General features: G+C 36.6%; 1 protein-coding gene across 7 annotated transcripts in view; it reads left to right on the top strand.

Annotated features, from left to right (window-relative positions):
- Positions 1-12980, top strand: part of CACNB2 (calcium voltage-gated channel auxiliary subunit beta 2) — a gene marked incomplete at both ends in the record, with an annotated part of 243356 nt that overhangs the window by 210235 nt on the left and 20141 nt on the right. For 4 of the 7 annotated variants that reach the window (XM_082298424.1, XM_082298427.1, XM_082298426.1 and 1 more), the window contains 5 exons: positions 36-112; positions 4096-4229; positions 7662-7742; positions 8024-8082; positions 11120-11229. In XM_082298424.1, coding sequence (XP_082154550.1) covers positions 36-112; positions 4096-4229; positions 7662-7742; positions 8024-8082; positions 11120-11229 — 461 coding nt within the window. Of the gene's footprint in view, positions 1-35; positions 113-4095; positions 4230-4374; positions 4395-7661; positions 7743-8023; positions 8083-11119; positions 11230-12980 lie in introns of all 7 variants that reach the window. The other 3 variants (XM_082298428.1, XM_082298430.1, XM_082298429.1) reach the window with 1 other exon arrangement.

Here is a 12980-nt window from a genome sequence, read left to right as displayed (position 1 = left end):
ACAGAACTTCAGACTAATTTATTACTTTACTCCAGTAAATCAGGAGGAAACTCTTCATCCAGTTTGGGTGACATCGTTCCTAGTTCCAGAAAATCGACGCCTCCATCATCTGGTGAGTAGGTTGTGAACCCTTCGGTAAAGAGGCTCATCAGCCTAATCTGTTAAAATTCACATACCTTTAGACCTATTCTTCTTATTCCCCATTCTTCATAGGTAAAACCTGAGTGTTGTGTTACCAGATAAGGCTGATTTGGATAGGTTTGAAATAATGGAGTAGATGAAAGCAAGTTCAGGCAATGTTAGGGCTGTTAATGCACATAATTCCCTCTTTGCTTTTACCATGGAGCTTTGTAGCAAAGATAGAATAGATCTGTGAGACTACATTACAGTAGGTAGTGGAAGGTTTGGTCTGGTCTGAGCACTCCTATTGAACAGTAAATGCCTTCTGGTACAGGAGAAAAAGCAGCAATAAAAATAGAAGTTCCTGAGAGGTTCCTGCTGTAGCATCAAGAAAGGCATTATTTTAAAACATCAGGGACATTTAGTTTCACGATTCTGATCATGAGGATGTGCTTCACATAATTCTAGGATACTGGATATTTTTTGCCTTGGACAAACTTTTCACAAATACTATTTTGTACTTAGAGCATCAACATATAGATTTAACTTTAGTTAGGTTGGATTCAAGTGGTATGAAGCAAATACATGGCAAGTTGGTGGAGGATGCTGGCATTAGCACCATACAAAAAGCATAGCAGAAGATCACAAAAAAAATTTCTACTGAATTCAGCTGCTGTGTTGCTGGATGTTTTATCTTCTCATATACATTTTGAATACCTGAAAGCAGAAAATATTAATGACTGTTGGTAGTTTCTTGTATTCTAGGGCAAAGACATGTATTTTCCAATCATACTCATTTATATGGAGTCTGGCCTACAGACCAGGCTTCTTAAAATGACCCTGAAGATTTTGAAGTATTTACTCGGTCATTTAAAAGGGAGACAGAGAAATTAAATCATGTTATGGTAGTGGCTTCATTTGGTTCAGTTAATTGAAATATATCTCTGTCTTGTGAAACCATGGATTGTTAGTAACTACCAACTTTATTACAATTGCATTTTGTTTATTAAAATTGCACCGCAGTTTCACTTAAGTTCTCTTTTAGTTTGAAAATATAATAGATGCCCATCACAGGTGTGTAGAACACATCTTAATCTTTTGTTTTATGATGGCTTTACACTGACACATTTTCTGTTATGGTCAACTTTTTCAACAACTGCATTTTTGTACTAAAATTGTCCATGGACCTATGTTGCAATTTTATAGTTAAAGCATATGAAATGCTGTAATATTATTTGCTGTCAAAAAAAACCACTTGAAGATCAGTACATAAATTTCCAGAATGTTGCACAGAATTTAGAGTTAAGAGCGCAGATAACACCTAGACTACCAGCAGACTGACTGCTACCCATCCTGTAATATTCATTGCATTGAATCGTTTCTTCAGACAGTGGTTTTCAAGCAATATGGATTTCTGGAGAAAGAAGGAAGTCTGTTAAAGTTTATTCAGTTACAGTGAAGATTTGGAAAATATGTATGAATAGTTCATATTAGCTTTTTCTGTGATCGCCAGATTTTGAGTCTACAATAATTTTTTGTTTATCTTAACACATCTGAAGAAAGGTGAAAGAGGCTGTCCTGGTTTGAGAGAAATTTGGAGGAAATGTCCCAAATGAACGTATCCTCTAATAGAAGGCAGATTTCAGCAGCCCCTCCCCCACCAGCCATTGGCTCAGTGCCGGTCAAATTCTTTGTAGAAAATCTGGGGCTGAAGAGGATGGAAGAAGAGGGTTAGTTTGTGACTAAAACAAGAATTCAAGTGACTTTGAAGCACAATTCAATTATTATTCCTACACCTTCTCTTTTTGAAAGTTTAATCAATTACATCAATTATTTAATAAGTTGAAGAATATTAACTGAATAAGTTAGTTTCATTTTTTTACTTTGAGTCAGGGATGGGCTTTTTCAATATAAAATAGTGCCACAGAAAAACAAAACCAGAACAAGCCCAAAAATAAGATGAAGAACCAGTGAAAAACAAATGAAAGGGAGGCTCATATCCATTTAAATAATCAATATTGATATAGTAAACAATCCATACAGTCCTTATGGGCCATCAAACAGCATAAGAATAATGGTGAAAATGACTGAAAAAAACTCAGTGAACTAAAGATAGTTTACAGTAAAAGAACAGGAGATGTTGCATAGTGTGAAGACTGAGAATGAAAAAGGAGATATTGGTATCTAGCTGATCAAGTTCTGCATTTCTTTCTTACAGGAAAAGCTTAAGGTACCTGATTTTTTACTGACAATTTTGGTTGAACATAGAACCGAAGGAGTTTTTAATGTGTCTTATTATGAGTGATTTACAGCATCTGTGCTGGCCTGTATTCAAGAAAAGATAATATGTTCTTTTTATACTTATGAAGAGGATGAAGGAAGAGTGTTGCTAGAAGAAAATGTTACATGATTTCTGTGGCTGTTTTTAGGAGCAGGATTATAGAAACAGGATGGGGATCTACTCACTGAGTTTTTCCTGGGAAGGGCAGGCACAAAGGCACAGTAACTCAGGAACTCAGGGAATGCCAGGCATCAAGGCATTAGATCTGTGGATAATTCAAATGGGAGAAGGTACTTTATGCAAACAAAAGAGATCACTGCCCCAAGTGTCTCTTAAATCACTAGCTGCACGTAGGCTTGACAGAAATATATATTTGTTGCATAATTTAATAGCACATGCCACTGTATTAGCTGATGTCCCACTCATGAAGCAGATGAAATCAGGTCACTAAGATGGTTTCATAATAGTTTGCAGTGATTAATTAAGGGTTTGGATAAAGTCAATGCAAACGATTCTGCTTACAGATCTGTTTAGGGTTAGGCTCAGTTTGGCATAATGGCACAGCAAGATAAGCGTGTGTTACCAGAGGGAGTGGAGAGGTGGGTAAGATCTTCTCACACCAGGGTGATGCTGTACACGTTTGTGGTTCACTTCTGTGCATCTGCTTGCTTTCTGAAGAAAAATTTAAATCACTACTTAAGATCAGGATTGATTGTTGGAAACAAGAGAGGTTTTGTTTGGTTTTGTTTTGTTTTAGATGTATTTAGCAGGTATCTGTTGTACTCAGCATTCAGGATAATATGGCTTTGCATTTTGAAAGTGTATTTATTACTGAGTCTGTGAGGATTCTTGTTGAAACTGTTGTTACTTGCTAAAAAGGGTAAATAATTCATGGGTATGGTATAAGCATTGTTTGTTATATATTCTTTCAGGGTAGAGATTGAACAGCAATGGTGTGTTGTATTCACTTCCATTTTACCCTGCCTACGTCCTCGCTCTTTACATAGGTTCCATGTCTGAGCCAAGCTGGGATAAATTTCTTTTCTTCTGCTATCCATTCTTTTTAGTTTTCACTATTAGTAGATCTGTGTTTATTATTCCTAATAAATGTATCTTATGAGTACAATGCATTTTTATTTAAAGGAATTAAAAATGCCAATTTTAGTCCATCCTGAGATAAATGGAGATATCATTGTACCAATATCTGGCTGATTTTGTCTTCAAAAGTGATTTTTCTTCCATTTCTTCATTTTCCATTGACACAGTAGTAACATTTCATATTTCACTTGGTGATACCCATTTTCAGTTAGTGTTCATTGCTATAAAATAATGCAAATGTTCTTGACCAAGTTCTGTTGTTTACATTGGTGGAAGTCTTATCTATTCCAGTGAATACTTTGGATCTACACTGGCGTAACAAGAACAAACTTGGCCATTGGTCTGTTTTGTAAATGTTACAGTAGCTGTTACAGATTGCCTTCTGTCTTCTAATCCTAATGTACTGCACCTTTAAATTTTTCCCTTTGATTTACTGTGGTTTTTTTCTCATGGTTGACTTTTAATTTTTATTTATTTATTTATTTATTTATTTATTACTCTGGACAGTTTTATTTCTCTTTACCTGTAATTTCCTTTTTAACCTATCTTTACTTTCCCTGTCATCTGATAATTCTGAATTGTTTGTCTGTATATAGCTATAGACATAGATGCCACTGGCTTAGATGCAGAAGAAAATGATATTCCAGCAAACCATCGCTCCCCCAAACCCAGTGCAAACAGTGTAACATCACCCCACTCCAAAGAGAAAAGAATGCCCTTCTTTAAGAAGGTAACACCAACTTCCAAGCTCCCATCTGTCCACCTGCTCACCTGCACTGCGTCGCATTTCTAGTCCTGTTAACTGTCTGCGTCCTTTGACCAGCCAATAACATGCATGCTTTGTTGTTCTTTGTTTCTTTTCCATGCTGCTGTAGCTAAGCAGAAGCAGAAATCGGTAAGTTTATATCGACATTGCCTGTGTTTATCCTGCCACTGGCATCATTAGCATTATGAGTCCAGATTAACAATGCAGCTATTCTAGAATTAAGGATGACAACATGTGTTGAGCTGTTAGTGGATTCATTACAGGAAAACAGGAAAAAGTTCAGTGTGTCTGTGAAGCTCTGCTACGTACTTATCCTTTTTGATGGAATAATAGGACACACTTAAAAGGCCTTCTGAATGTTTGAGAAAATTATTTCTGGCAAACATAATGCACCTCTCTAGTGCATGTTTATTCCTTCTATATCTTTCTCAAGTTTTTTGGCTTTTTTCTTTATTACTCAGTCTATTGAAATCATTACTGGAGTCTATCAGATACTCAGTTTGAAGTTAGGAAACAAATTGTCAAAATTGTTGTATTTTTTATTTAGTCTGTACTTAAGCTTCTAATTCACTAGGTACAAAGTCTGCAAGTGCACAAGACCAATGGAAAACCTCAGACTTGTTTTGACAGTTTACTTCAAGTTTTTCCTGTTGTCATGTATAAATTATCAGCCAAATGTTCTTGTGATCCATCAGTGAGACTTTTTTAGGATCTCAGCTATTGGAAATGGTACTGGTGGTTCCCAGGGGAGCCAATGTCTCTCCATAGATAACCCAGATAACTACAGAATTATGTAATTGGCATCCTGTTGCAAAAAGCTGCAATACGTTTCTAGGACCTTTGCTGGAATAAGTTAGCAAGACATTAGGTAGCAGCCAAACTATGCAGTGAAATACCACATTTTGATTTTTTTGTTTTAAAATCTTTAGTCTTCATAACTCTCAGTCATTTGGTTTTAACCACTCACTTAAATCTGCAGGTAATAAATGTTATTACAGACTGTTATAGTGCTTAAACAGTGCCAAGTGACATTGCTGTCGCTGCTGTGGATGCTCTCATGTTTAATAAATAGATCTTTGTTTCTGTCTCTCTTTTCTTGAACTCTTTTAAATAGTATTGAATCCTTCTAGTTTCCAAAGTCACTACTGTTGGCTTCAGTTTGGTCTGTAAAGCCTGGTGTGGAAATCAACAGCAGGTTCTTGCTTCTGAGTAATTTCTTACTTAATCATATTTTCAATTGGATAAAAATTATAAGGAAGAATAATATGTGTTGGCATGTATTGGATGCTGTCTGCATAAGCATCTTTCAAAGGTGCAGCTTCTAGATGAACCACCATAGACCTGGATGATGGTTAGTCCCACGTCTTTTTTCCACTCTGTGGTATCTCTTTTCTTCCATATCAGAATCATTACTAGTGTTAGGGCAGTTCATAATACTGACATTTACAGTAAGTACTGGATGGCCATCCCAAAGTAATCTATGCAGCAAAACCATTGAGTAAAAGCCATATGGTCAAAACTGCTAGTTTTTATTCTGAGTTATATTTGAACGTGAATCTGCAATGAAAGCTGTATAGTTCAGTGCCAGTCTCTTAGAAATTACTAGATTCTCTATTGCTAAATTAAAGAATTTTAATGCTTCCATTAGATAACTTTTACTCAATTTTCTGCTGACAGCTTCATTATTTCAAGCTGTAAAGACTAGAGAAAAAAAATGCCCAGTTTAACAGAACAGATTTTAAAAATACCCCATATTCCATCAAATAAGGTAATTTCTGTGCTTGCCCTGATTGTCAAATAGCTGGTTAACTTCTAGCATGAATGCCTTTGGTTAAGTCAGCCACATTAAGACAAAGATCTGTTGCATCAGGGTACTCATGCTAAAAGCATTTGCACAACTGTAATGAATTTTTCTTCGAATCTGTCTCTAATATGCTTATCAGATTACTAAAAATGTTAGCAAGAACAGTGGAGGACTGCTTTTGGATACAGGCCCAGCTTAATTGCAGGGGGTTGCTTTGGAACGTGCTGAGTCAGATTCTGCACTGTGTACAATAAATTCATTTCACGTGCTTATGATGCCTTGGGCACTGGTATTCATTCTCATGTTATTAATTATCTCGTGAAAATACAGGTAACAAAAAAAAAAATAAATTACATTGAAGGACATTCACTAAAATGTTTTCTGTGTTTTAGACTGCTTTAGACTGCTGCTTGTGTAGCATTGTGTGCTGTCACTGTATTAATGTCTGTCTTTGTGGGTTCATGTTTTGGAATGTATATACTTATTTTAATGTTATTGCAAAACACCTTGGGATACATTGAGTTCTGGAACAATGAACAATGTCTGTATTCTGTGATCTTGACTGATGTATTTGTACTATGTACGCATCTGAAAAATAAGTCTGGCATTTCTTTTTCCATATCACCCACAGATTCCTGGGTTTGGGTTTCAATCATTTTTTCCCAAGACACAGATAAACCAAAACCTCCCTTACGAACAAAAAAATCTTTCTGATAAGACCCCATTCTTGATGATATATATTGAATGGCCACTTATTAAAGAAAAAAAAACCCCAAACCCGACAGTTTAATTTTTTTATATTGTATTGTGATAACAATATAAAATTTTTGCAATCTTTGGAAGGAGACAATCTTTTTATGTTTGTATGTTAAAACACTTTTTTAGAAATTGTGCATGATACATCAGTTAGTATTCTGGTAAATATGGTACTACCAGAATCCATTCTCGGGTGGTGACAAGAACTTCCCAAAGTGGAAGAAATGCTATCCCAAGCTCTGCTTATGATAATTTTCTAGAAATACTAACTTGATCAGTCATTATTTTGATTTAATTTGTGATTGAACTGTGGGTGCAAATCTGGAAGTGAGACTGACTGCTGCCATGGGAATTTGCAGTGATGTCACAATATTTTTTCAAGCAGTGGGCAGATTTGAACATTATCAAAAAAGACAAGTTATGCTTTTCACATCCCCTTTTATTTTTCTCTTTCATAATATCCTATATAGAATTTCTGTTGAAAACAAATGCCACAGCTCTAGAATTAGCCATTTCAATTCATTAGTTGTTGGAAATAACCTTTTCAATTTAGTAGTTAGGAATTATGGAGTGGGACATGTGCATGACCCAGAATAAGAGTTTTTAACTATCCAGAGTAAATATGAAAACAGCAGGAAAACCTAAAGTCAAAAAGTTTTTTTCAAAAGAAATCCCTGAACCTCTTATGTCTTTATCTTGTGCTACCAGTTTTAGGAAAAGTTAATGAATCCAAGATTCCTGTGACATCACTGGAAATTCAGAGTTCCTAATACTGTAAAGAGTGATTAACACTTTCTCTATGTGCTGTTATGCTGAAAACTTTTTCCGTTTTGCAGACAGAGCACATCCCTCCCTATGATGTAGTGCCTTCTATGCGACCAGTAGTTTTAGTGGGGCCTTCTCTGAAGGGATATGAGGTAATTGATTGTTGTGAATGGTTCCATTTTTGCCAAAATACTGTGCTTCATTTGTAGTTGATAATGGATAACATAGGCAAACATCAGACAGTTTTTACTCCTACTGAATAGCTGTTTATTTGTATTTTACTTCATGTCAGAATTGAGATTAGGAATAAATTGCATTCCAATCTCATTGTTCGGATATAAGATTTACTGTCAGCTTTACTATATAATATTATTAGCATCAAGTGTTATGAATTTCCTATGTGATTATTAATTTGTTGGTTTTTTCCTTCTAGGTAACAGATATGATGCAAAAAGCATTATTTGATTTTTTAAAACATAGATTCGAAGGGCGGTAAGTACTTTGCAATGCAAATATACTTCAGTTCAGGTTCCGGTTGGGCACTACCAGGTTTTTGAGAAATAATAAGATTGGACAAAATTAGGAACGACAGCTAATTCCTTATCAGTGGATTTTAGTGTGGATTGGAAGTTTCCTTGACAGAGCATGCAGAGGCTGTGTTGCAGTGGGAAGTGTTCTGGGGCATATATTTGGTGAGAGTGGAAAAAAGGATGTCTTCTTCTTGATGACTGTGACATTCACACTCCAAATTGCTAGATATTTATCTACAGATTAAAAAGTTATTTTAAGTATTTTTCAAATGATATCTCATCAACGCTTCCCAGGTTTTGAGCAAACTGACAAGAGCCACGGTTCCTCCTCAGCTCTAATTCCTTACTTGGCATCCAGCTTGGAAAGAGTGATACGAGATTCAGACTATCTGGTCTATGGGATTGTTGACCTTTTGATCCCTCAAGATAGGATCTTGGTTTGACAGTAGTTCTGGGTTCTGTAGTGGGAAGTTTCAAAAGGACTGGGATGAAGGGGTAGGGCAGTCCTCCACCTTGCTGAAATATGGTCACCCTTGATAGCAGACCGGCTGCACTCGCTGGGTTCTGATCCGAGTGGTTACAGCAAGCTAGACAAGGTCCAGTGGGATTTGTACTTGACCCTTCAGGCATTACTGTGGTACAGATCTCCAATGATAGTCTGTCTTTAAAAGCAGTGACGTGATCTGTAACTCCAGCATCATGGACCCATGGAGCAGAGACATCAGGTGCATTCTCCAGACATGATTATATTGGTGTTGGATCAAGCTCCAGATTAATATGTCCCAGTGGGTTGACACTGGGAGGAAAAATTGAGAAAACAAGAAGATCTTATTGTAATATCTGTAACTTCAAGGAATGTCCTATTTAGTTTGGAAGTGGAGAGATCCATAACACTATTCTGTGTGTCCTGTTGCTGCCAAAACTTTCAAGAGGGAGCCTGAGGATTTTTGTCAATAGCTTCAGTTCTTTAAAATACCAGGCACTGTGGTTTAAACTGGTGGATTTTCTCAGTCTGAATAATGATGTAAAAAATACCTAACCACTTCAGTAGTCCCTCTTTATTAGTCGGGATTGTCAAACCCTAGATACACACCGTCAGAATCGGAAGTTAACAAAACAGTTGTTGCAAGCAGATGAAAATTACTCCATCTTTATGTCTTTAAGTATTTTAGAGCGTATCAGATTTTCAGTTGTAGATCCAACTGTGGCAGGGTGAATCCACAAGTACTCCAAATAAAATTGTTGTCTATAGTAGCAGATTTGAAGCATTCCAAACTTCAGCAGAATCTGAATCATTACTTAAGGTTTTGAACAAATTTGCACCGGAGATTCTCAGATTCATGCTAGTGCTTTAAGCTGCCACACTGCTGTCCCTGCTCTCACTGCAATTGTTTCACAATATGAACATACACACCCTTTGTTTTGAGAGCAGACTTGGTCTTCCTGATGTGACATTTCTCAAAGACATTAAAATGTCCTCAGAAAGACGGTAAAAAGTCTTAAAATGAAAAATAGCATTTTTCATAGATAAAGAGACTGATAAATCTAGCGTTGTTCAATATACCATAATTGAGTTTATAAAGGCAAAAATTTTTCTATAGCCTGTAGGAAGAAAGACTGGCAGGAAAAAATACAAATCAACACAAAAAACCAAAAAGCTGTAAAAGTTTGTAGTCATTCCATTAGCAAATAAAGATAACCAATAAGTATCACAATACACGTTTGATTTAATTTTAAGACAAATGGCATTATCTGTAAGGAGCTCTGCCAGAAATCACAATCTTTGGTGATGTTTTTAGCTTAAGTTAAATCATGCCTGGATTTCCAAAATTATATTACTAATCAGTATTGTGCACATAGTTCTGTTTTTTCGTATTAACTTCTGGCTCTGTTACGTTTTTTAGGGTTTTAGATAAGTGTATACACATGTCGAGTTCAGTGGGAAATGGCCTATTGGATTACATTTCAAATGAACAAACAGCATCTGACAGTGCTTGCTAGAGAGGAGCCCTCCCTCTTCTTAGCAAATCCATTTCCTCTTTTAAATTGCAAGTAAAATCCTACAAGGAAGAACAAGGGAGTATCATCACTCTGATTTAACTTTCAGCACTGGAAAAATGTGACCTCTAAACCTCATTAGACCAGAGAGTTTGAAAAGGAACTTAAGGGTGCATTTTGGCGCAGTAAAGCAAAACAAACCAAAGAAACTATCTTCCTAGGAAGAAGAATATGCAGAAGGTTGTGTAGCAGGTCAGTGCAAACAACTGAAAGTAACCACTTCTTTCTTGGCTCATCTATTCTCATAAACACAAAACTGAACCTGCCAGATAGTCAACCTAGACTTTTCAAGGATGTGCTTCTCCAAGTTACAGTTGTCCTTTTTAGGTGGCTAGCATATTGCTAGCATAATCTTCCTGGAAAATTATAGGTAGCTCTTGCACTCTGTTAGAAAAACACGTTAGTAAACTGAACAATAAAAAACCCAAAAAAAAAACCCCAAGCCAAAACAAACAAAACCCCCATGATTTGTACTTGTAGATCTATACTAATTTCCCTGCTAAGCCTTACCCTTACCATTTAATTCTGCATAGCCCTATATGTCTTATACATATGGCTAAAGTAAGCCAGGTTGTCGTTCAGTACTGTTCAAGTCAGGGAAAGGAGAAAGCAGTTTGCTTATACTGGGGGTACTGGTGTAAAGTCAGATCCTCATCAGACCTGGAGACCCCAGGGAAGTCCCATCTTCTGCAGCAATCCCTGACCTCCTCCTGCCTGCCCTCTCCCTAGGCATGTGTAGGAGGATGTCTTATCAATAGTTATTGTAGCAGTATTAAGTTAGATAAAGTTTTTTCTCTGTTCACATTGAGCAAAGCATACTGTGCTGCTGAGAACTTATTTTCCTGTAGTCTTAGCCATCTTCTAGTGTTAAATGAAAATTCTCCCCACATCCCTGAGAGATAAATAACGTTCAGCACTGTTTTGCTGTGTTTGTTTTGCAGTATATCAATTACACGAGTCACAGCAGACATCTCGCTTGCCAAACGCTCAGTGTTAAACAATCCCAGTAAGCATGCGATAATAGAGCGATCTAACACCAGATCGAGCCTAGGTAAGTACCTGTAATGATACTATCTACAAATTACCTGTGAAGTATGCTATCTCTCCATTCATATGTCTAAGCTAAAAATAGCCTTCTCTTCTGTGAGAAAATCACAATTCCCATAAATCAGAAATCCTGGCACTAGAAATCATTTTAAAATCACTATCAGGTAAACTTCCTATAGTGCTGATTTTGGTTTATTCTGCTTATGCTCAGTTTTCATGTTTTGCTGTTTGCCTCAGTGGGGAGAAGCAGCCATCCATCTAAAATCTGAAAACATAATGTCTTGGGGTGACCTTATGATGTGTATCCCCTATCTCTGTTCTATGCCCAGAAATTAATTTTGTGCCTTTCTTCTGGCTAAATAGAAATGACTCTTTTCAGTTTCTTGGAACTATATGGATATTATTGATATTTTGCATTATTTTTATAAGTTTACTCTTAGCGATAGCAACTGATACGAAGCTTGAAAAATATTACTGAAGTACACATTTGGTGAATTTTGTGTCAGTTTAAACTAATCCTAAGGTTGGTACAAAAAAGGGAAGGATGCAAAAAGGGAGATGTTTTTAAAAACTGTATAGCTGCATTCCTAGCCTACATGTCTGTCATCTTACATGAGTCTTTTAGTACTGAAGCTTGCCCAGTTGTATCAATAATTAAACATTTATTACTCAGAAAGAAAAATAAGCTTAGCTGGGAAGTTGTAACTAAATGTAACCATCTACAGTACAGGTGGCTGCACTGGAGCTTGCCATCCCAAGGTGTCCATAGAGTTAGGAGGAAAAGGTGATAATTTTGGAGTCTTAATTCCTGACTGCCTTTGCCATTCCTCTAGTGTGAGATATTTTATATCCAAGACTCTGCTGCTGTCACTGGTGCATTCCCTGTGTAGAGCCACCTGGAGAGAGCCAAGAGGTCTCGTGGAAGGTTCCCTGCCCATGGCAGGGCAGGTTGGAACTAGATGATCTTTAAGGTCCCTTCCAATCCAAACCATTCTGTGATTATAAAATGAATCATGCCAGCAGTCTACATACTCGTGTAAGGGCACTTGGCTGAGATACAGATATGGGTCCCATAACAAATCCTCTGCAAGTCCCCCATCAAATACCAAAAAAGGAGGAACTTGCTACATCACAGATGGATCCTCCACTCATATTTCTGCCTTTACAGAGCTGCAGATTCCTCTTAGCAGCCTTTGAGAGAGCTTGGTTTCCCCTGAACACAGCATTATATCTTGAAAAATTGTAAATTTTGTGGAACAAGAAAGTAGTTTCATTCATCCTATTAAATAAGTTCTTATCAGTTTCGCGACAAAAAAATTTCTGACACCTGAACTGACTGAATATTTAACGTTTGCCTAAGATAGTAGTCATTTTTAGCATAAGCTTCTCTGCCTTAAAAATTTGTCTTCCCTTTCTTGAAAATCTGTTTTGTAAAACCTTTGCTTTCAGCTATATGGAGGCTGTGAATTTTTTCTTGGAAGTAGTCTGTAGCTTCCAAGTGTGTCTTATTTAAAGTGTTTTGAAATATCAAAATGCAATGTACTGTAACAACATAATTAATATCTTTACACACGAGAATATTCTTCTGTGTGAATTTCAGTCTTGTCACCAAAGTCTGTTTAATAATCTAATGAAAAGATAAAGTGTCACTTATTTTGAATAGGACTGAAAATTGGTAATAAGTATGGAGGTCAACCAGTCATGGAACAAACAGAATCACGATGATTAAGTTTTCAGCCTCATCAGCAAAGCTTG

The sequence above is a fragment of the Coloeus monedula genome, assembly GCF_965178545.1.
Source record: "Coloeus monedula genome assembly, chromosome: 1".
NCBI lineage: Eukaryota > Metazoa > Chordata > Aves > Passeriformes > Corvidae > Coloeus > Coloeus monedula.
Note: the sequence above shows the minus strand (reverse complement) of the source record. Positions and strands in the feature narration are given on the sequence as shown.